The sequence below is a fragment of the Tamandua tetradactyla genome, chromosome 4 (genome assembly GCF_023851605.1).
Source record: "Tamandua tetradactyla isolate mTamTet1 chromosome 4, mTamTet1.pri, whole genome shotgun sequence".
NCBI lineage: Eukaryota > Metazoa > Chordata > Mammalia > Pilosa > Myrmecophagidae > Tamandua > Tamandua tetradactyla.
In genome coordinates, this window is record NC_135330.1 from 41151922 (window position 1) to 41177534 (window position 25613).

Here is a 25613-nt window from a genome sequence, read left to right on the forward strand (position 1 = left end):
AATTATTATGACAGTAAGAATTCTTTTGGACTCAGACATGAGCCTACCCGAAAAGTTTCATTTCTTGACTGCTTAGAATTAGGTGTACCTGGGAAACAATTGGTATAAACAGGTTCAGTGAAAATGGATGATGAGAATAGAAGAAGAGTAAAAAGAAGGCATGGGAGAGTGCCTGCTCTGAGCTCAGTACCCCAGGTTCGCTGATCCTGGTTCTCTGACCCTTCTTTTGATAAGCACGCTTCCGTTAGGCTTTGGACAGGGTCCTCATTTTTCTCCAACTTTTTTCAGAGTTGAAAGGTTCAGTTTACTCTAGTGCCACTCCCACACTGTCTTGCATTTAGAAAAGACTGCATGCTAATCTATGCTTTATTACTCCCTTGACTTATTAGATTTCTATTCATTCTTATTAAATCTTTCTTTCCAGGAATTCGTCTTTTGAACATAATTATCACTATAACTCTGAGGTAACCCTTTTTTTTTCTAATTCCAGGAGCAACATTTACTTTAAAAGCCCACATGCTTCTGTTTTTTTCAGTACACATTTTACCATCTTAAGTGTCCTTGGAACTTAGTAAATTGTAGCTCTCAGTAGAATTATAAAGATAAAATGAATATCAAAACACCGAGGAAGAATGTATCTGCTGATACTGATTTGGTATCTTCCAAGGTTCAAATAAAAGCACAAATTTAATGAGGCCAGGCCCCTCTTATATGCATTTTGGGAATTGTGTAATTCAGTGCATTATGCAGGTCATCACGTATTTCATTTTTTGTGTGTGAGTGTGTGTGGTTTTTGGAGATTTATTTGCGTAGCTGTGTTTGTTTTTCTCTTGTTAAATATTGAACATGACTATACCCTAGAACTCAGAGAAAGGGGAAGAGAGGCAAACAGGGGGTGGTTAGTTTCATATACCTCTCAGAGGGGATGTGTATATTATTCCAAGTTTAGATAAAGAGCAACTTATTGGCACTTGTACCTTTGTGGAGAGGTGGGCCTTAACCTTTGAATTATATTACTGGAAATGGATTAGGTTTGAGTGAAGTGCAGGCTGAATACAGCAGATATATCTAAATTATGTTAAGATTGCTTTGCATAATCAAATTCACTCATCTACTCACTATTCATTCATTCATCACATAACAATGCCACACCTACTAAGTTACTCAAGGAATGAGACATCTAGTGGGGGGAAACAGATAAATTATAAAGCAACTCAGTGAATGCTACAATAGAATAATGAATAATATTCTGTGGGTGTGCAGAAAAAGGGGAATTTTCTTCCTCTGCTTTTATAATGTCTCAGACAGACTACTTGCTCGCAGTCACAGAAGTCGATGAAGGTAATAAAATGCCTCATTGGAGCTTGTATGAACTTTCAGGTCCAGTAGAAGTGAGTTCGTATCTCTGCTCTTTCACTATCTATCTGTGTGACCCCGTGGAATGGTTTCCAAGATTTAGTGCTGTCAAAAAAATGTGGTAAAAATGATACCTACATCATCAATTGATGCAGCATGAGAATATTTACAATTTCAGTACTTGGCTAAGAATAGAAATCCATTGAGTTACTACATGTACGTGGCCTCATGTACAATAAAGATATCTATTAAACTAGTGAGAGTTTTCACAGACGCAAAACCCCTCTATCATGGATGTCTTATGGCATACTCTTTTATATATTTATTTTTCCATTTGGGATTCAGGTCAAAACAAACTGTTAAAGAATTTTAAAGGCTACTTTTGTTTTGTTTATTTGTTTTGCTCTAAAACTTAAAATAATTTGTTTTTACTGTTTCAGTCACATTTCCATTGTCCCAAACCTCTAAATCTGTACATATGCACCAGGCATGACACAAATCTTTCTAAACACTCTGAATTTGTGAGACTTATGTATAAAAACTGACAATTTTTTCAATGCTACTCCCTTGTCCTATTCTTCCAAAGCTAAATTAGACATAAGATCAATTGATGATCTGGGAAAGGAACTTTATTAACAAATCAGTGGGTTGTTTTTGGTTTATTTATGCATACACACACACACACATATATTTATTTATTTAAAGATTTTTGAATATATTTATCTTGATTCTTGACTCTTAGTAAACATAAAGTAACTTGCATGTTGCCTCTTAAAACTTCTACTGGAAGTAACTTCTACTGGAAATAAAGTTCATCAAAGACTTTTTGATAAAAGCAGCAACCCTACAAGTGATAGACCAGAAGGAAGTCTTCATAACCAAACCAAATGTATCATTCTAAAGCAATGCTGTCCCACAGAAATATAATGTGGACCACATATGAAATTTTAAAAACAGTTAAAATTGAATTTAAAAATCCATTTTATTTAAACCAGTATATCCAAAATATTATCATTTCAGTATGCATCTATATAAAAAACAGCTCTGCTTTGTTTTTTAAAAATAAATTTAAATTTAGTTAAAACTAAATAAAATTTAAAAGTTCAGTTTCTCAGTACCATCGACCACATTTCAAGTGTTCAAGAGCCTTGAGGCTAGTGAGTGACTCCTATAGTAGGTAGCACGGATCTAAAGCATTCCTTTTATAAATCATGTTAATAGTTATTTAGGATTTAAAATTATTAGGAAACCAAAATGAAGTATTAAATAAATATAATGTTTATCCTTATAAAAGCTATGTGAACTTCTTCTGGAAAAAAAGAAACTTTATTTTTCTTCTCAGAAACCTACATCTACAATGAAATAAGCAAATAATTTCACCACAATATGAGTTACTAGTTAACATTCACTTTTAATTTTCAAACTAGCCACTAGCTGCTAAAGCAGAAAGGTCATAAATTTAAAGAAACTGCACTCTTTGGGGAAGATAATTTTATTCTTGAGAAAACACTTTAAACAATGTGATAGTAATATGTTCTGTATCTGCACATGTGAAATTCAGGGCAGACTCATCATTTTTATTGTAAAGAATACAATGATTTCCACAGCAGGAAAAATTTAACTAAGCTATTCAAATCACTCCTAAGGGATGTATAAGCACTTCCAGCAGGGTTTTCTGACATATGTGAGTCAAAATATTTCCTTTTTAACTTGACATTTCCCAATTTTCTGGCTGCTCTGAGACTTTCTGTTAGTTCCACCATAAAAGTCAAAGAGTTCGGTTTGGAGAGTAAGACATAAAAGGAGTTCAAGAAATAAATGGAGTACCTTTCATTTGCAATTATATTTGTGAAACGCTCTGCAGGGTTATAGCTGTGTCAGTTCATCAAATTCTTTCCTTTGGGTATTAACCAAAATTAAGCCTCATATATATGAGGTTCAGCATTTCAAAAAAGTACCATTTTTTTTTTTTCAGGAGAATAAGATTCCTATATTCAGATTCTATTGCTTAAAAAAAATGTTCTTGACTATATTGGTTTTTTCAATATGTGGTTTTTAACTGCTTCATTCAGATTTATAGGATGAAAAACTAAAGGCTTGGGAAATTCCATTTTAATACATGCTTACTTAGAACTACATTCGGGAGGAACCTGAAGCTAGCCAGGTATCCCAATGGGCTGAGTTAGTTTGGCATCATTTCTAAGGATTCGAGTGGTCTCTAAATTCTTCTCTTATGTGGGGATTAGGGATGACCTAAGGCATCCCTCACTCTGCTTAGAGCAACTCTGAACCCAAGTCAAATGGCTCAGAGACAATCCTTCACGCAATATCCAGACAGGTTTGTTATGCCTTCATTCCTACCATGTATCCCTGGAGTTTCTCACCTATTCTGTTTGACCCATAGACAGAAAACTTCTCCTAGCCCTGGAGACATTTTAGGAGATAATTAATAAAGGCAATTAATATCTCCCTAGAATTATACTACTGTTGAACTGTACTATGTACTTGGCCATTGAAAAATGCTTGTGGAACATGGAATTATATCATAATTCATACTCCAGTTTAATGTCATGTACTCTTGGGAATTTTTTTTTTTAATTTCATCTTCTGAAAATGCAACAGGAATCTAAATTTTTAAAGCAGCTAAGAATATGCATTACTCATATGCTAAGTTGGCTGCAGGTAAAAATTATTCCTATTCAACATACCAAGATTACTTACATGTCCAGCAGTTATTTCCTACTTTCCTAGAACACAAAAGTTCATTTAAGGGCATTTTTCAACATAACTCCCCAAATAACTGTTATGCAAAGGAGAATATGGTAAATACCATAAGGAGTACAGCTTATTAGAGTACATCTGAGGAGTGAAGACATGTATCCAACTGGAATAAAAGAGAAGAGTTTAAAGAGAGGAAGGCCAATTATCTCAACCTTAAAAGAAAACTAGTTCAATTTAGCAAATATTTGCTCAGTGATAACTGTAAGTCAGGCATGATGATATAAACTGAGAAGATAAGGGCTCAACAAAACACAATTTCTGCTATTGAAAAGCTTACAGAATAATGAGAAGAGCTTAAACATACATATATTGGTAAGAAATGTTTGATGGAGGAAATGGAGTGGTTAAAAAAATCACTTGAATGAAAGTATTGAAGGCATTAAGAGGTGAAGCAAGGGGCATATTCAAAGAACAGGAAGTTGTATCAGTTTGAAGGGTAAACCGTGGAGAAGGATGTGTTAGGCAATAAAAAGTTTGAAGATAATTTGATGCAAGACAAATAGTGAAGGATTTTCAGTAGGAAAGTGATATATATATATATATAGATGTTTACTGCAGGAAAAAAGTTTGATTGGAAGAACAGTGTAAATGATGAGCTGGTGAGCTATACACGTTATACAAATTAAAGATAACACAACGAATGGTAGGAAGTAAAGAAAAAGGAACAGACTCCACATGGTGGATTTATATGATATATAGTCACATTTCATCTTTATAATAGGGAAAATTTTGAAAGAACATAAATAATAAACATTAGAGAAATGGTTGACTAAATTATGGGATAGAGAATAATTAGAAAATTATGCAATCATTAAAACCTGTGTTTTCTGAAGAACACTGATGACATGGGAATATAGTCAGGATATAATCTAAGTTTAAAAACGAATATATAAAATTACAAGTACAGTGTGCACATAATTTCATGTACAAATCCACATACTTAAGGAGAAAATAAACGTGACAAGAATTCCTCATACAGAGGGGACCAGTTTTGATTAAGAAAACATCTGAAGTATATTAAAGTCAAAAAGACAGAAAAAGAATGGGCTAATAGAAAAAATGAAGCAGAGTAAGGATGACGGGAGTGAAAAGGTGTATTTTATGTAGAGCGGTTATGGAGGGCTTCTCTTTTAAGGTAACATTTGAGTAGAAACTTGGAGGAGTATGAGAGATGATGTCCGGGTTTTGCCAGTCTGCCATGACAAGTAGCACACACTGGATTGGCTTTAACAATGGAAATTTATTGGCTCACCATTTTGAAGTTAGAAGTGCCACACTGAGGCAACAGCAAGATGTTTTCTCTCCAAGGTCTGCGACACTCTGATGCCGACTGCCAGCAATCCTTGGGGTTCTTTGGCTTGTGTCCCTGTCCTGTGTCACATGGCAATGTCTTTTCCTTGCTCTTTATAGTTTCTTTGACTTTCAGTTTCTGGCTCCTCCCCCTGGCTTTCTCTGACCCTGGTTTCTGGATTCTTTCTCTTTGTAAGGTTTCCAGGAATCCAGCTTAAGTAACCTCATTCAGTTGGGCTACACTGCAACTAAAAGAACACATTTTCTTTTAGGTGTTAAAAGGAATATGGATTAATATGATGTCCAGATGTGAATTTGGGGGCACATAATTCAATCTCCCACAGGAAATATACCAGTATATTTGTTTGCTGGTGAGAATAAGCGCATGAAGATGGAACTTTAGTTGATAGAAAAGAGAGTGGGAACAACCACAGGAGTGATGTCCTTGATTAGTGTACAGGGACATTTTTAGCCTTAGCCATGTACACAGCTGGGCAGAGTATGTGACTACTGTTGTAGGTAGGTTGATAGGCATGGTGGTGGGAGCCTATGGATGTTGTCTTCTGAGTTCCTCTATTTTCTTGGTACAATAAGAAGCAAGGTCATCAAATTTGAGTGATAAAAAATGAGAGGGGGTAATAATACAGTAATAAAAGAGAGTGGGAGAGTAACAGGTAATTTAACTAAAGGTAAAAATTAAGGATGTATTATTTGGGGTGTATTGGATGGGTCTATAACTTATTTCTAAATGAAGGTTTTTCCAGTTACACATTTCTTTACCTATTTTCTGTTCCTCACCCCACCAAAGTGATTGAAGCAGTGGGAAACTAACAGAAAATAAAGGTGAAGAGAAGTTAGTTGTTCAGTTCTAAATCTCCTAAGACAGTATGTTACAACCACAATGCTCCTTTCTTCCTTGTTGATGAGAACCTTGCATTTTTTTTTTCTGCTCTCAAATAGGGTGGTGGTGATTGTCCAGAAATGAGTATTGGAGCTATAAAGATTGCATTGGAAATTTCTCTTCCTGGTTCTTTCATCTATGTTTTCACTGATGCACGGTCCAAGGATTATCGGCTCACCCACGAGGTGCTTCAGCTTATCCAGCAGAAACAGTCGCAAGTGAGTAGGAATCAACTCCAAAACGTTTTCATGAATATGATGTGTAAGGGAAAATAAATAACTCAGATATTGCCCCTCCTCTTTTACTATTACTATTCTATGTGTGGCAAATAACAATAATTATAACTATTGATCCATATATTCATGTTATACTCTTTTATATATGTTAATATATTAGCCTTATATGTGATATTTGTACACACGAAGACCTTGTTTATTAAGATAGAGTAGAATGGATTGGAGATTAATTAAGGCATTTGTTATTAGCTTATAATTGAGCCCTAACAAGAAAGGCTTATATTTCAACTATCACGTCCTGTGTAGAATCTTGCCCATCAGAATTAGTCCCTGTATCAGTTAGCTATTGCTACATAACAGACTGTCCCAACAGTCAATGCCTTAAGACAATAAGTAATTTTTTCTCATATATCTGCAGCTTCAGGTGATCTAGCCTAGGGTTTCTTGCTTATGTGCCTGGGGAATCACTTGAGGTTGGCTGATCTAGGCTAGGCTCTGGGATGACTTAATTTTGTTTCATAGGTTTCTCGTCTTCTTTCTGACACCAGTAGGCCAGTTGAGACATGTCCTTCTCCTGGCTATGACAGAAACACTAGAGACCAAGCAGAAATACCCAGGCCTTTTGAGTCTAGATTCAAAGGCGGTAGAATATTCCTCTTGCCTCATGCTAATGGCCAAAAGCAAGTCACATGACCAAGCTTAGATTCAAGAATAAATAAAATAAATTTTACTTTTTAAATGAGAGGAACTGCAAAATCACATTGAAAAGTACATGGATACAGGGAGAGATGAATAATTGAGACCATGTGTAATTCAGCAGTCATAGTCCCATTTGTACTTCCTTAGCGTTCAACCTATATTTCTGAAATGTGAATAAATATATTCCTGTCAGTGTTCACCATCAGACAGGGTATAAGGTCAAGAATTATGTCATATACATATTCCAGTTACCTAGTAGTATATAACACATAATAGGTGCTCACTAAATATATATTGGCTGATCTATGGAAGACCTTTAAACTGTATTCTTTTTTTTCCCCAAATCTCTTAGCCATAGTAGCTTTATTTTGTTTTATTTCTGTTAACAATCTCTGATGGTATTTTTATTTTTGCAGTTTTATTGAGCTATATTCACATACTGTACAAACTACCCAAAATATTCAATCACTGGCTAACAGTGTCATCACATAGTGGTGCATATAACCCATGATCAATTTTAGAACATTTTCGTTACTCCAGAAAAGAAATAAAAATTAAAAAAGAAGTAAAAATAAAAATTTATTCTTTTTTAAAATATCATAGGTGGTATTTGTGCTCACTGGAGATTGTGATGACAGGACCCACATTGGATATAAAGTCTATGAGGAAATTGCTTCTACCAGTTCTGGTCAGGTCTTCCATCTGGACAAAAAGCAAGTGAATGAGGTAGGTTTGATAAAGTAGGTCTGCTTTATTACTAGGCAGCTTACCAAAATCAGTGAGGCCAACTTAATTGGTGTGATAGATGTGAATTCAAAATGCTTTAGTCCTAGGCCACAGGTCCAAATAGACAATAAGCCAATGTGGGGAATATCTAATATTAATTTCTACATTGTATTATGCTATCCTGATGAATTATTTAGGTTTTATTGTTTGATAAGGTCAGTTTGTGTTTCTGATGCACTACTTTTGTTAGCTGGTACAATGAAGTTTGACTGATTACTGAACTACATATGAAAAAGTTAATTGTTGAGCGAACTTTTAGTGAAATTTGTCTTTTATGATTAAAGGCCAATAACTAAGTAACTATATACTTATCTAAAAATTTTATGGTAATAAAATCTTTAATTTACATAGTGAGAAAATTTTTCCTTAGAAAAATGTTGCGATATGTCCAATTGTCATGATTATTTATTTCTCCCTTTGGTTGTCTTGCCTGGGCCTCGTTCAGATTAATGAAACTTTACTTATTCATTCATTCATCCATTCATTCAGCTCCCATTTAAGCTTTTAGGAACACATCAAAGATTAGGTTTTTAAGTAGGCATGGTTGGCAGTTGATGGATGTGGCCACTGTATTGGCATAAGTTTGATGAATTTCATGACAGACTCCTTTGTGTCTGTGATGAAGTGGTTCAGTAGATTGTTCATAACTAAATAATTTTATTTTTTCATGGTGGAACTAGTAAGACATTATAATTTTCTAGATTGAACAATCTAACAAAGATTATTTTCTTCAATGTACTGATATATAAAAACCTGGAAAGCTATTTTAGTCTATAAAAGTTTTCTTGGGAGAAACAGCCTTTTCGTGTGTTATGGCTTGAGTCTATATTGTATTCACTACAAGGATTCAAAAATATCTGGGAGGGCCTGGCAACTAACTAAGGGGAGCTTCTCAGTAGTTAACTTGCATAAATGTTTGCCTGGGAATTTGGGGGCCTGTGAAGAAAGAGGTTGGGGAAGAGTGCAAGATCCTCTCAGGAACTGGGTTTCTTGCCCTATCCCATAGATTGTGCTTGAAACTAATGGAGGGAAAGGCTATTGGTAGAATTTGCTTTTAACCTAGACTTCTGTGAAGTCCTGGGGCACAGACTGCATTACCAGCGCAAAGTGGGGCACAAGTGAGGTAGGACATTGTTCTCTTTTGCATCAGTGAGGAATACCATGCGACTGGGGTTGTTATGACGCTCCAGGCAGGAGTGCTCAGTAAGAGGAGGGGCCATTAGAGCCAGGAGAAGGTGCCATGCCTGCTGGACATGACAGTTCCCAGAAGAAGTTACTGGAGAGGAGAAGATGTGAGAAGAGACATGACTGGCACCTAGAACATTTGAAAGAATAGCTGCTCAGACTTGTTTGTAAGCAAACTTGGAGATTCCTAAAATAAACTGGATGAAATTTTGAGGGGGAATTTATTAGTAGCTGGACTTCAGAGCTAGAAAAATATATGTCTTATGAATGTGACTCCATTTATATCTACATATTCATACCTAGGGAAAATTGGATTACATGAAATTGAAAACTATTTTTTCAAATGAACAAAATAAGCTCTATAAAGGCAAGCACTTTCTAAAATTAATAACTGTCTTGTGGCACGATGCATCATTTTTTGTCTTAAATAAATTTCAACAATTTTAATAAATACCAATTAATTTACAAGAGTAATAATTTACAAAAATATGGGGTAAATTACAGACCATTTTACTTTGCAGTTAGTGATTAGATATTAATTATGAAAAAAGTGTTGCATGACAAAAATGGATTTTATTTTGACACAGTGTATGGTTTAGGAAATTCATTCACTATGAATACATTTTACATTTATTACTGTATGCATTAGTACATCAGTTAATAAATTTATGCAACTTAAATCCATCTTGTGACACAACTAAAATTTAGAAATTTGAGTTCTCATAGAAGCTTCCTGTTCTTTAGTTTTGACTTTTGGTTGTAGTAAAAGCAATTTTTCTGGGAGAATTAATAAAGTTCCACAGAAAAATAAGCTGAAGATGGCAAATAGGATGAAATGTAGGGTCCTAGAAATGGTTTATGAGTAAGGATGCATTTGAGAGGGAGTTTGGGTGTACTGATCAGTAGCCAGGAAAACAGGCATCAGCTGAAACTTTGCCAGGCAGCCTCACATACGGGTATCCTACATAGCAGACCTTTATCTTCCAGCCTCTTTCTGCTTTAGTTTTATCTCTAGACTATCTTTTATCTGTCCACGTTCTCTTTAGTACTATCAATATATTTTGCTCTTCCCCAAACATGCTGTGCTTTTTCATACTTTTCTTTTCAAGTTTTTTTTCTATTTGGTCTGTTGAGCCCCCCAAAAAACAACAGCCATTTTATTTTCTGAGTTATTCTTGTGCCTTGGGCATATTCCTATAATTGCATATGGAATTACAGGAATAATCCCTATAATAGTAATAATACACTTATACTATTATAAATTTGTTCACATGGTTCTGTCTGACATACATTGAATATTCAATTTGTGATGCTGTTTAATGAAATCTTTCACTAAATACTTAAAATATGAGAGACTGTAAGAGTTATTTTTCCTTACCTAACTTTCTAGCAATCTTAAATTTTGGTCATACATAATTGTTGCTAAAGTATCTTTACTGCTCTTAAAGGAAGTAAAACGGGATCATTAAGTTTAGTCTCTGTATCCTCTGAAAAGACTGTTTTAAAATTCCAAATAACGTATAACATCAAAGAAAACAGTCTCGTGGAGGATAGTGTGTCTAAAGGCGGTGAAGAGCTTGAGCTCTGGTGTCAAATGGAGTCCATGAAGTCCACTGCTTCTGTGTACTTTGTGGTACCCTCCCCTACCCCCAATCTGATTCATTTTATTCCTCTTCCATTTGTAGTACCCATGTGGTCTGGAATTTGATAAAGGACGGGCCCTGATTAGTCTGTCAATCAGAGCAAGTCTATCCCCCTTGCCAACTGATTCAGGAAAGGACAGCTCATTTACTTTGGGCCAATAAGACTCAAGGGAAATTTAGTTATGGATATAGATATTGTCATGTAGATATTGTCCCCAAAGGATGTGAATCCCAGATCTGATGCAGACATCTTACTATAGTCTGAGAATGAAACCAGTACAAGGGGGAGTGAAGAGCCAAGAAGAATTCAGAGCCTCTGATTACATTAACACTCAAGTCCATCATACTGCTAAGCCTCCAGAGTTAAGCAAATGATCGTACTACTTCAGCCTGTTAGAATTAAATATTCAATTACCTAAAGATAAATGCATCCTAAAAGGAAAAAAAAAATCTGTATTTAATTGTGACATGGACTCTGTGATGCCGGTTTCCTTGTGTGTAAAATGGAGATAGTAGAATTATCCATTTCAGATAGTTGTTATAAGATTAAATGAGATAGTGCATGTAAAATGTTTCGCATGAGGTCTTGTAAGTGCTCAATAAATGTTACCTATTATAATAATCACTTTTAATTATTGAATTGAGATACAGTGTTTGGTCAATTGTTTGGATGACCGCACAGTGGAGGACTGCATGTGAGTAGCAGCCAGGAGGCACTTCCTTTCCTCTTGGCAGCCAGCTGACTCTCACCAAGGAGAATGTTCTGGCTTCTCTGTGAATCTGATAATTTCATTTTTATAATGAAATTAATTGTGATCCTGATGATTCGGTACATGTGACTGGGATAAGATCAAGCTAAATTAATCTATAGTGCAGAAAGATGAACTTTTACTTTGTATTAGGTAACACATTTCCTTTTGGTAGTGTTGGTTATTTTGCTTTTGAAGCAGAGAAATTACACTGCCATGCTTGTTAGAAACCAGATGGCTAGTTGTTGCTGAGAAATAAATCTGAATGGGGGAGTACAGGAAGAGGCTAGAGGGAAATGTTCTTTTCTTCTGCGTGTGATGAAAAAATAGTGCAAAGAGCTTCCTGGAACTGTTTAAACTAATACATTGCTTAAAGCAAACCACTAGGGTGGAAAAAACTGTTAACAGGAACACGACGATGGTATTTAAATTGGAATTGTAACACTTTTTGGTATGAAATTTAGCCACTTTTCTCATTGTTCCAAATTCTTTTATTATATAAATATTAAAAACTCTAGGGAAAATAGGTGCACCTTTAATAAACACAAGAACTACAGGGAAGCCACCCACATACTGGATCCTCTCATTTTACTCAAGGTCAGTTTGTTTTTGTTTTTTTTTTGACATGGGCAGGCACCGGGAATCGAACCTGGGTCTCTGGCCTGGCAGGTGAGAATTCTGTCAGTGAGCTACCGTTGCACTGCCAAGATCAGTTTTTAATGTACAGTATTTAAAGGAAACTGCTTTATCCCTTAATCTAGTTTGCCATTTTCCAAATCTAGTGGGGTGTTTTCTGTATCAACTCTCTCTTAAGCTAAGGAAGTTATTATTATTATTATTTTTAACTATGATTAAGTAGAAGATCCAGGTATCTTTCATCTTCATTTAACATATAAAAGAAACTCAATTGAAGAAAGTATTTGGCTGAGCTTCAGTGATCTATAAATCACTGTATGGTATTACATTCTGGAAGCACAAGTTAAAACGTATCTCATGGGCACACTTAAACAATTCACCTGTGAAGACTGAAAAGGAGCTAAACCATTGCAGTATTAATCCTTCGTTTCTGGGTAAGCTGGGCGATTGTCAGTGGACCTCATTAACATTGTTTTTGGCATAAGAAAAAGTTCAAATCTCACAGTTACCCACAGATGCTAAATCCTTGTATTAAAGAAACTAACACAAAAGGATTTATTGTTAATGAACAGCGGACATAATTTTATAATTCACTTGTATTGAATTTCCTCATCCTTCCTCTCTACCTCCTCTAACTTCAATCCTAACAAAACAAAATGAACAAAACAACAACAAACAACTTATCCCACCCCTGTCCAGAACAAATACACGATAAAACAAACCTCTCCCTGGATACTCTGGCCCAGTACATTGGTCCCATTCCCCACTTATAAATAAAGCTGGCTAGCAGCATCTATTCTATCAGAAGGAAGTTTTATTAGATAAAGGATTAATTGCCAAATAATCTGGATTTTTTGAAGTAGGTAAATAATGACATTTTGAAGTCCCACTGTGTCTTAATGACCATTCTATTATATAACTTTCAGGGTTTTGGTATAGAATGTTTTAATTCCAGCATTCCTCTGTGAGCACTTGCAAAGAGTCTGCTGGCTATTTCCTGTACCTGTGCTGCTCTCTTTGGCATGGGAATATTCATCTCAATCCATGTTTCTGTTAGACATGAAAGGCTCCCATACCTCTAACTTTCCTTGGCAATTTCTCTGTAATAAGAAAATAATACCAGTGATAACTCACAATGACAGAGTGCTTTTTACATATCAGCCATTCAACAAGAGTTATTCCATTAATCCATAGCATGGCCCCATGAGGGAGACATAGTGAGCACCACTCCCATTTTAGAAATGAAGGAAATGAAGTGTAGCCAGGTAAAGCATCTTGTCTAGGATTAACGGCTAAGTGTTTCAACATGGGGGACATATGTCCTCTGACTGCTGAGAATACATCCTTAACCACTGCTAAGTTCCTACCTGTGATTTCCACCTTGGTTTTTTTTTACCAAAAGCTGAAGTTTTTACAATAGTGACAAATCAAGAAGTTTTTATCCCTCAAACTAGTCCAGCTGAGTCTCCAGTAATTAAGCAAATGACCTTTAAGTATTCTTACTAGATTCTGGATCCAGTGGCAGTTTCTGCTCTAGGTAGGTTGTGATTCTTTGTATCTGCCTCTTGTTTTCAGAAAAGTGGTTTGCCTTTGACCTTGATTTTCTGATGTAGCTAAGAAGAGTTGCTGATTTTAAATCTTTCAGTATTTTGTGAAGACAGGAATGATGACTTCCAAGCTCATCATTATATGCTGGACCCAATACTGGAAGTTTACTTATTTGTTTTTTAATTTTGACTTTTTCTCAAGTAATGAAACCTGAAATCCCATTCCCACCTGTCCTTTCTATCCCTTAACAATAGATTTGGCATCTGTGCTTAAATTTACTGCTCTCTATTCTATCAGGGACTGGAAAGGCACTGAAATGCTTTCCACTTTTCTTTGAATAGATGGGAGAGTGTTAAAAGTCAGATTAAATATTGTTGAGATGTTAATCCTACCCCAAGCGATTTATAGATTCAAAGAAATTCCAATAGAATTCTTTGCAGAAGTGGAAAAGCTAATTACCAAATTTATACAGAAGGGTAAGAGACCCCTAAAAGCCAAAGCTATCTTGAAAAAGAGTGAAGTTGGAGAACTCACACTTCCTAATCTAAAAACTTACTACAAAGTCACAGAAATTAAAACAGCATGGTACTGGCACAAGCATAGACATATAGAACAATGGAATTGAATTGAGAGTTCAGAAATAGACCCCTACACTTATGGCCAATGGTGCCAATTCCACACATTTGGGGAAAAAAAATAGTCTCTTCAACAAATACTGCTGGGAAAATGGTGTCTTCTTGCAAAAGAATTTAGGTGGTCCCCTACCTCCCACCATGTGCAAAATCAACTCAAAATGGACCAAATATCTAAATTGAAGAACCAGAACTATCAAACTCCTAGAAGAAAACATAGGGAAGCACCTTCAGGACCTTGTGTTAGGCCATGGCTTCTTAGATTTCATATGCAAAGCACAAGCAACAAAAGAAAAACAAATAGATAAATGGGACATCATCAAAATTAAAAACATTTGTGCATCAAAGATCTTTATCATGAAAGTAAAAAGACAACCCACAGAATGGGAGAAACTATTTGGAAACCACATATGCAACAACATTTTAATATCAAGATTATATAAAGAAATCCTACAGCTCACAGTGAAAAGACTAACAACCCAATTTAAAAATGAGCAAAAGACTTGAATAGACATCTTTCCAAAGACAATACACAAATGGCCAAAAAAAAGGACTTGAAAAGATACTCACTATCATTGGTCATTAGGGAAATACAAATCAAACCCACAATGAGATACCATTTCATACCCACTAGACGGGCTACTATTAAAAAAATACATAAAATCACAAGTGCTGGAGAGGATGTGGAGAAATAGGTTCCCTCATTCATTGTTGTTGGTAATGTAAAATGGTGCAGCCACTGTGGAAAACAGTTTGATAGTTCCTTCAAAAGCTAAGTATAGAATTACCATATGACACATCAATCCCACTTTTAGATATATACCCAAAATAATTGAAAACAGAACTCAGACTTTTATTTGCACACCAGTATTCATAGCGGCATTATTCACAGTTGCCAAAAGATGGAAGCAACATAAGTGTCCATCAACAGATTAATGAATAAACAAAATGTGGTATATACATGCAATGGAATATAATTCATATGTAAAAAGGAATAAGTTCTGATACATACAATAACAACATGGGTGAACCTTGTTGAGAGACATCATGCTGAGTGAAAAAAGTTAGACACAAAAGGACAAGTAGTGTATGATCTCACTGATATGAAAAAATTAGAATAAGCAAATCCATAGCATCAGAAACTATAATGCAGATTGTCAGAGCCTGGGGTGGAATTAGGGAATACATGGTTTATACTTAAATTGTACAGAGTTTCTGTTTGGGGTGATGGAAAAGTTTTGGTAATGGATGGTGGTGATGGTAACACAGTATTGTGAACACAAATAACAGCTCTGAATTACATATTTGAATATGGTTTAAAGGGAAAATTTTAGGTTGTATATATGTTTTAGAATAAAAATTTTTAAAAAACAACAATTTAGGACTATACAATACAAACAGGTAATATTTTTAACCCATGGACTATAGATAATAGTGCAATTATTATAATGTACTTAGGGGGGTATATGGGAGCTCTATTTTCTGCATGATTTTTCTGTAAACTACAACCTCTTTAAAAACGAAAGGAAAGAATCTCAGGGTCAAGACTTCCATTCTCTTAGGCAAAACTGTTCTAATAGCTATTAAAGTCTATATTCTCTGGGAGCCTATTATCAATTTTCTTACAGCAGCAAAAGGAGGGGGGAGGTGAGATCACAAATTGTCACTCTGATTAAAGATGATAAAGTCTATTACAGAGGGAGAGCATCAGTAATCATCCCAGCAGAAAACAGATGGTTCACTCATTGGTGGCAAAAGGGAGTTTATAGAAGAACAATTTGAATGCTGTGGGCAGGCCTAAGGGCAGCAAACAGGAATGGCAGTGCACCAGTGGATCCACCTCCACTTCCCCTGGGCATGAAGAGGCTGGGAAGAGAGCTGGCACCAATAGACCCAGGCTGGGGGCCACCCATCAAAGCCCTGCAAGGACGAAGCCAAGGGAGCAACTACTCAATGCCTCTTTTGTCCTTTCCCATTCCTGCTAATGTCTCCACATTTCCCCAAATCTGAAAGAAGTTACAGGACTAAAGAGGACCCTTGAGGTAGTCCACAAAGGTGAGCATTTCAAAGTGCAGAGCTGAGTGGAGAAGGGTAGAGAAGGATCTAGCAGGGCAAACATGATACACAACACAAGCAGGAGAGCATGAGGGTTTAGAGTCCAGGTTCTGAGGCCTCGGCTCACAGTTCAGCCATGTGACCTTATACAAGTTACATAATTTTCAATACCTAAGCTTTCTCAACTAGGAAATGGAGAGAATGATGGTACTTACTTCAGAGGAGTGTTGTCCTTAGACCATATCAAGAAATACTAATTGCTATTATTTTTGTTTAGTGGACATACACTAATTAAAATAGCCCCAAAACCTTGCAGAGATTTTTTTTCTAAAACAAAAAACACAGATTTAATGCCCATCTGTAATGAGATGGCAGCATGTTACAGTGGGAAATTTGGGGGTTTTACAAGCAGAGAGATTTTTGTTTGAATCATCTCTCTGCTTTTAGCTAGTAGAATTTATGTTATTACTAGACTTTTATTCTAGTTTGCTAGCTGCCAGAATGCAATATAACAGAAACAGAATGGCTTTTAAGAGGGGAATTTAATGAGTTGCTAGTTTACAGTTCTAAGGCCAAGAAAATATACCAATTAAAACAAGTCTATAGAAATGTCCAATCCATCCAGGGAAAGATACCTTGGTTCAAGAAGGCCGATGAAGTTCAGGGTTTCTCTCTCAAGTGAGAAGGCACATGGCGAACACAGTCAGGGCTTCTCTCTCAGCTGGAAGGGCACATTGTGAACATGACATCATCTACTAGCTTTCTCTCCTGGCTTCCGGTTTCATGAAGCTCCCCGGGAGGGGTTTTCCTTCTTCATCTCCAAAGGTCGCTGGCTGGTGGACTCTCTGCTTCGTGGTGCTGCAGCATTCTCTGTTCTCTCTGAATTTCCCATTCTCCAAAATGTTTCCTTTTTTGTAGGACTCCAATAAACCAATCAAGACCTACCCAAATGGGTGGAGACATGTCGTCCCCTAATCCAGTTTAACAACCACTCTTGACTAAATCACATCATCTAGGGAGATGATCTGATTGCAGTTTCAAACATACAGTATTGAATAGGGATTATTCTACCTTTATGAAATGGGATTTTGATTAAAACATGGCTTTTCTGGGGGGCATACTTCCTTTCAAAGTAGTGCAACTTCTCTGAGACTCTGTTTCTTCATCTTAATTATCTCTCAGGACTGTTGTAAGGATTAAGTAAAATAAGCCGTACATATATGTTTTTGGTTCGCCAAAGCTACCAGAATGCAATATAGAAATGACTTGACTTTTGCAATACGGGTTTATTAGTTTACAAACTCATAGTTCTAGGTCTATGAAAATGTTCAAAATAAGGCATCATCAGGATGGTACCTTCTCTGAAGACAGGCTGCTGACATCTGGGACACGCCTGTCACATGAGAAGGCACATGGCTGATGTCTGCGGGTCCTTCTCTCCCAGGTTTCGTTGTTCTCAGCTTCCTGACTTCAGTGGCTTCCTCTCTCAGCTTGTGTGGTTGTGCCCTTGTGTCTAAGCTTCTCTGGAGTTCTCTGAGCTCTCTGGGCCTTTTCTATGTGTGCTTTATCCTCATAAAATACTATACCAAGGTGATTAAGTCCACCTTGAATGGGCTGGACCAAATCTCAGTTGAAATAACCTAACCAAAATATCCCACCCACAGTAGAGCTACATCCACAGGAATGGATTAAAAGAACATGACCTTTTCAGAGATATGTAACAGCTTCAAACTGCCACAGTATATTAAGCTGGACAGAGTCTGATGAGAATCAAAATCCCCGAGTTTGGAGTTCCTGCAGGATGGGAATGATTTCTTTGCCAAAGAGGGCACTGATGGTTTTGCTGTAACTGTAGGCCCCAGGGGCATCCTTATTCTAAGGAGGGCTCATCGAGAGAGGGGTATTTTGGGGAGCTTCTCCTTTACAAATAAGAACGGAGGGAGAAGGGACTTAGAAATACTAAAGAGCTTTGGTAAGAGTTTTGAACTGTTGAAATTTTTTATGTATTTGTCACTTTTCTTGTTTTCTATTATGATTAGCAATGAAACTGTTAAAAGGTAAAGTATTTGACTACCTGTTTTAGGAATAATAATAATTCCAATGATAGTACAGCTAGCCCTTATGGGGCACTTCTTATGTGCCCGGCACTATTGAATTGCTCCTTTACTACTCACAGTAACTCTTTGTAGTAGGTAGTAGAGGGGGACCTGAGCAAAAACGACTCACCCTGTGCTTGTCTTTCTGAAGTCAGCATGAGTAATTGCATCTACTGAGAGCTGAGGGAAGTCGTCAGACGCGCCGGGTGGCCCACCAGGGTATAGGAGGGGATGATTTGGGCCTGAGCAGTATCTTGGAACTGAGCAGTAGATAGGTTCGCAAAATTCTCTGGAGAAGGAATTGAGACTCCAAGTTGAAGAAAACATCTTTATGTTTTACACTGAAGAATTTCCAACGGGAAGAAGAGAATTGAACCCCTAGGTGTTTCCGGGAGTGTCATCAAAACTTAGGAAAATGAAGTGACAATTTTGCGGCACGTCTGAGAAAAATACCAACAGCCCGACAACATAAAGCTTCATATATTAGAGATTATTGGATTTTTTTCTCTTATTCGTTTGATACCAAGTTTTACTGGGTCAGTACTGATGATGGAAAAACAGTAAGCTTTACTGGAGTGTGCATCTGGCACAACTCTGTCCTGCTGTCTTGATTAAAAGGCCATTTATGACCAGAATTCAGAGCAAGAACTTTCTGCATGTAGTTTAATGATGAGAGGTTCTGAAATTCAGGGTTTTTAACAATTGGTGTTCTGAAATGGGGTCCGTGCCATTCTTCCCTGCTTTGCTGAGTTCCACTGCAGACGTCATCTGAAAAACATAACCTTACTACTGGCCTTGAAAATAAGTAGAAACGGGTGTTTCCTCTGAAATTTAAAAATGTATCAGCAGTGACTATAGCATTCTAGAATGCCACAGGAAATGTGTGAAAAGAATGTGTAAATGTTTCCATTTATCTCTTTTTTTGTTTTCACCGAATTAAATGTCAAAATTAAGCAGGGAGCTCAGAGTCCATACTTTAAAATAATATGGATGTTTATGTAACAAAAAAGGAAATCTTACCTTAGTTATACTGGAATTCCTCCATTCTCTATTGTTTTGCTAAGGCTGATATGTCATTCATATAAGTGTACGCTGGGACTCTAGTGTTTGAGTCACATAGTTTACCTTTGGACTCCAAGCACCTGGGAGTGCTTTATAGGTCACTAATATGGTTAATTGAAGCCATGTGTACTTTATGTTTCTGTTTGTTTAGATAAAGCGAAAAAATAGCATACTCATTACTGTTAAAAACCATCTATTGCTCATAGGGCTCTGCTCATGTAAACAATTTTTCAAAATGACACATAAAGTATACATAGTGATAAGATTCCTCACAAGTGGAAAAATAAGATAACTGCTCTCAGTAGAACCCTATTTAGGCAAGATATACTGAATCAAGCAGGGCCCTCCTAGAGGGTGAAAGTGTGTATGTGGGGTTATAAGGTGGGGATGCATGGATTTAAAGTATAAGTCCTGGAAAAATTCTCACTAAAGCTTCTTTTTACAAAAAGAACCTCATAAAAAGGCCTACAGGGCTATTTCTTTTTTTAAAAAAAAGTTAAGGAAGAAATGTTATTTCAGGGTAACTGCTGATCAATAAGTTATGTGCATTCAGTAGGATAAAGTAAAGAAAAATAGAAATAAACTCATTTCATTGGTTGACTATTTTGATTAGAAGCTGAAATAAAACATTGAGTTTGTGTATAAGATGCCAGAGCAAACTGATTCAGCCAATTACATGCATCATCAACTCCAGGGTGGCAGGATTCCTGTTCATGAAAAAGATATAATGTCAATCCCAAAGTCTGAAAAATTCATTCAGAATCCACATGGACTTGAAACAGATGAAATCGTTTGAAGAGCATGGTCTTTATTTTTACTGGAGTTTGTGGAAAACAAACACTCAAACGGAGAGGAAAATATCCTAAATGTTTGAGATTTAAAAGAGAAACAATGAGGTAGCCACTGAAATCACTGACCATGATCTCTTGAAGAGTTAACCTATTGGGAAGTACAAAAAGAACACACAGAAATATGAAGAAACTCGAGATTGTTGGGACAAATAAATTTCCATGAGCCATTTTCATACAGCCTCAACAATCTTCGTATTTCCTTTCATATTTTATCTGTTTAAAATTTAACAATTCCTTTGAAAGCTTTTGTTCTAAGAAAGCACATATCTATGATAGAATAATAAGCATGTCTCCTGCTGTATGTGTATATATGACTATTTCTATTCTTGTAGGAATTCAAAAGGAATAACAGAACTAACACATTTAGAAGTTACATGCCTTTTGTTTAAAAGGAAAAATATTATATCTCTATTTTATGAAGATTTTTAAATAGTTAAGAAAGCAATTACATTTCAGTCATCTAATGTACAGCAAGATTTTTTTTGCATGAAAAACAAGTGCAATCATGTCTCTACAATATTTTGAGAGTTTTACAGTACTTAAGAAGAATATCAATTTAAAATTGCAAATATTATGACCTTTTTCATTAGCTTGAGATATTACCGGAAAGTTCTGCATTTTTCTCTTGAGAGCTTTTCACTCCATCTCACTGTTCAAAAATCCTAAGAACTTGTGCAATGAAGAGGTCAGTCCTACATCCAAAGGACAGGCAGAGGGAAGGAACCAGAAAGTGTTAACAGACCAATTACATGTTTGTTTCTAGTCACTGACACAAGGGGCCAGGAAAGCTGAGGACAGAGGGTCTTGCATCAGCTGTGCCAGAGCCAGCCCAAGGCTCGTATATCAAACCTAAGTCACAAGCCCAGACTCTACTTTAGGGTCCTTCATATGTTTCCTTCAGCTGGCGTCACTCTCGTTCACCTAAGATGTTTCTTTAACTTTGGATTTTGGGAAGAAGAATTTTGAGTTCTCAGTCTCTTCCTTCCAAAAACACTTCTGAATTCCTTGGCCAATGGGTCCATCCCAATGAGAGATTTGTCAATCCAAGATACCAAAAAGACAGTCTTTATTACAGAAAGGGGAAAAATAAAAAGACCTTGTTACTATGTGTTCTTGTTTGCTAGCTGCCAGAATGCAACACACCAGAGATGGACTGGCTTTTTGTAAAAGGGGATTTATTTTGTTAGTTCTTTAGAGGAAAGGCAGCTAACTTTCCACTGAGGTTCTTTCTTACATGGGAAGGCACCGGACGATCTCTGCTGGCCTTCTCTCCAGGCCTCTGGGTTCCAATAACTTTCCCTGGGGTGATTCCTTTCTGCATCTCCAAAGGCCTGGGCTGAGCTGCAAGTGCCGAGATGAGGTATGCTGAGCTGCTTGGGCTGTGCTACGTTGTGCTCTCTCATTTAAGCACCAGCCAATTAAGTCAGATGTCATTCATTGCAGCAGGCACACCTCCTAGCGGACTGCAGATGTACTCAACAACAGATGAGATTCAGGTACCATTGGCTCATGTCCACGGCAACAGAACTAGGTGCCTTCACCTGGCCAAGTTAACAACTGAATCTAACTACCACACTATATCTTTTGTCCAAAGAAAATGCTGCCTATTACCTTTACATTTATGTAATTGAGGGGAGAATATGTTATTTTTTCCTTTAAAAAAATTAATGATCTATCGCAAGTTAATTGGCTGTTGTTAATTTCTGCACATAGAAGAACATAATTTTGTTTTCTTAAATAGCCTGCCAGGAGCTCCATCATATGATTTCTATTCATCTGAAATAAAGAGTTAACATTTGTACTAAACACAGTAGATCGATATTGTTTTAAAGTAGCAGGAAAAGATTTTGCTAGTATCTTTGGCTAGAATGATCAGTTAAAAAACAGCTTAAAACCACTGGCAAAAAATGTGAATATGTTTTTTAAGAAGCAGTTTAAGGGATTTCTTATACAAACAGTAAAGAACACTCAACCTGAAGTCTTATTTAAATATTTCTGCACAGTGTGAACCAACAGACAATTTTGAAAATGCTAGGTTTATCTAATGAAGTAATAAGCAGTTCTGCGAAGACAGTAAGTAAATACTATGCAAATTCTGAAACGTATCTCATTATTTATCCTTATTTGAACTTGGTTCCACAGAAATAAAAGTATTCATCAGGGACAGTCTAATTTTTGCTTCTTACTCTGCAATGACAAAGAGGAGACGAAGAAGTTAAGAGGCAAAGTAAGGGAAGTTTTATTTGAGAAATTTCCTTATGACCCAGGATAAATAAATGGAAACAGTCCATGCTTCATATATTTTCCAGGTTTCCTTGTGCATTCTTAGAATGAACTGACTGTAATAGGGTTATAAAAGCAAAATCTTTTGAAAGTTGGTATGAGCTACTTTGAGAACTCCCTTGTAACATTTTGGTCAGGATTTGGCATTTTGACAAAAATTACAAATGGCTCCTCTCTTTCTTGCTAAAGGTCCCAGAAGAAAAATATAGTTTAAGGTCAGGTGCCATATAACTTAAATGGCTTTCATGTGAGTGACTGAATAAAAAGAAAGAGAAATAAAACTCTCAACATACTTAAAGTTTTAAATAGAGGTAAATAATTTATTTACTTTAAAAACATTTTAAGTTATTATATTAACTTCATTTCTATTATGAACAGGAAAAGATTCTTGATACGGTTTAACCATTTAAAATTTGTGAATATTTTCCATTGTTCATTCAAATAATATTTATTAAATTCTCAAATTAATTCAATGATATACATACAATAAATTTGATTAATAAATTAAAACAAGTCATTAAATTTTGTATTCAAGCAAAGCTTTTACAATATAATTAATAAATTAAGTCATTAAATTTTGTATTCAAGCAAAGCTTGTAGAATTATATGTCTAAGACTGAAGCTTAAAAAGATATTCATTTATATATATGTGTGTGTGTTTATATTTCTAGAAAAAAGTTGAAAGGTTATACCCAAATATGTTGATAATGGGAATCACTGATTAGTTCAATTATAAGTCATTTAAATATGGTTTCTTTTTTGTTTTCTTGATTTTAAAAATAATGCGTATATAGTACTTTTAATATAAAGGAAAATACTGAAGGTATTTCCACTGGAAAAGAAAAGTTCAAACCCAGCCCACATATTTATGAGACAGGTTTATATGCAAGGCTCTATTCTATGAGCTATGGGGATGCAAAGATGAATCATACTTACATCTCATGTCTCGAGATTTTAGAAGCTAGGAGAAAAAGCAAGTCTCCCCTGTCTGAAAACAAAATCAAGAACCAAATTCCACCTTCTATTTTGCTGCTTTACTGTGTGCACTCTTCTTCTTCACCAGACTTTTTAGAGTGGTAATTATTTTCTTTGTCTCCTTACACCGGTTATTCTATGATCTCTGACTCTCTCCAGTCAATTAGAACTGTTGTCTTAACTTAATACAGCTGCTGCCTCAGTCTCCATTCTCCTCATTTTCTGTAAAATGCGACTCTTTTGAACATTCCTGCCTTCTTGAAATTATTTTTCTCTAATTATCCATGATATAATATTTCCCAATAATAGTAACTCCGTTCCTTCTCTGCCTCCTTTGCTGTTGCCTCTTCTTTTTCACTTCAAGGTTGTGTTTTCCACCCTTGGCTAGCCTCAATATGTACTCTTTCTCTTCATATTATAATTTAAACATTTACTCTTTCCCCCCATTCTAGGCATAACTCTCTTTCTCACTTCATTTAGGTCTGTGCAAGTATCTCTTCTGATGGCATTATTTCAAATAACACCCCTTCATTCTCTGTTCCATTCCCCATTATCCTACTTTAGGTTTTATAGCATTTCTCTCTGCCTAATATTGTATGTCTATTGTTTATGCCTGGAACAGCACTTGACACACAGTTTGTGCTCAATTAATATTTACTAAGTGGATTGTTAAATAAGGAATAAATCCCAGTGCTGCTTCTTTCCCTCAGTGCAGAGGATGCACAAATGCCCAGCCCCGACTGTCTCCCCAGTTCTTATTTTTTATTCCAACTACTTTTTGTTCTTCTTAACCTGACTTTGCTTCCCTCACTTCAAAGTTGATATCTGCCTTTCAGACATGTACTTTTGCAGTGGCTCCCTTTTACTCTTGAAGTTGCCACTTGTCTTGCCATCGTCCAGACTCAGATGCTCCGTTTTCCTTGGCACCATTCCTTCCTTTGTTGGCCACAGTCAGTTATTTGTTAAAGTCTTTTCCATTCCATTTTCATACTATCCTTCCCTATCAGTCCATCTTTTCCTCACCTAGTGTATATATAGTGTATACTGTAGCCGCCTTTTTATTTATCTCACCAACATTCTTTCATTATTTATACCTTCATGCTTTGCTTCCTTTACTTAATTATTCATTTGTCCATTTATTTATTCACTCAGAAAATACTGCTGAGGCCTAGCACTGTGTGTCAGGCACTGTGGCTTTGAGGATCTGCTATTGAACAAAAATAGTTGTAGTGCCTGTTTGATGGAGCAAAATGATCGTAGGGGAAGCAACTGAGGAAAAAAGGCTTGCAGATTCACAGACTGATAAAAAAAAGTGATGTCTTTTTAAAAAAACGAGACGCCCACCTGATGGCAAGTTCTTTGGTGTGGCCATGGGAATGTGTGGCTGAAATGGATCAGGGATGAGGTCACAGGAGAGAAGAAAGTCACAGTATTGAGAGGTCAGCAAGTTGGATATGTCTTCTATGCGAATGTGGAAACCACGCCAGTAATGAAAGATTTGAGATGGAGAGAAAGAGTAAGCCAGGTGATAGGTCTCGATCAGAACAGATACTAGGCCCAAATGATAGACAAATTTCCCTTGAGGTCAGGAACTATCTTGAATTTTCAATGGAAACTAAGTGTTTGGGAGTCCAACAATGAAATGACTTCTAGAATTCATAGCGAAGTAGTTCAGGCCGGCAAGATTAGTGAAAGGTCAGATCAATGGAGAGAAAGTACAGAACAGGATGGGATGGAAGTTTGGAAAAGGATAGGTAATTGAAGTCATTTCTATATTAGGATTTGACCAAGTTTTATGAAGATGTGAACTGGGAGTGGGGATGGGTGGGCTCAGTTATAATGTGCTGCT

The 25613-nt window shown here is 36.2% G+C and overlaps 1 protein-coding gene across 3 annotated transcripts in view; it reads left to right on the forward strand.

Moving 5' to 3' along the window:
• The window catches only part of HMCN1 (hemicentin 1), a 531301-nt gene that overhangs the window by 168729 nt on the left and 336959 nt on the right, over nucleotides 1-25613 (forward strand). For all 3 annotated transcript variants that reach the window (XM_077157239.1, XM_077157240.1, XM_077157242.1), the window contains exons 3-4: nucleotides 6388-6546; nucleotides 7867-7989. In XM_077157239.1, coding sequence (XP_077013354.1) covers nucleotides 6388-6546; nucleotides 7867-7989 — 282 coding nt within the window. The remainder of the gene's footprint in view (nucleotides 1-6387; nucleotides 6547-7866; nucleotides 7990-25613) is intronic.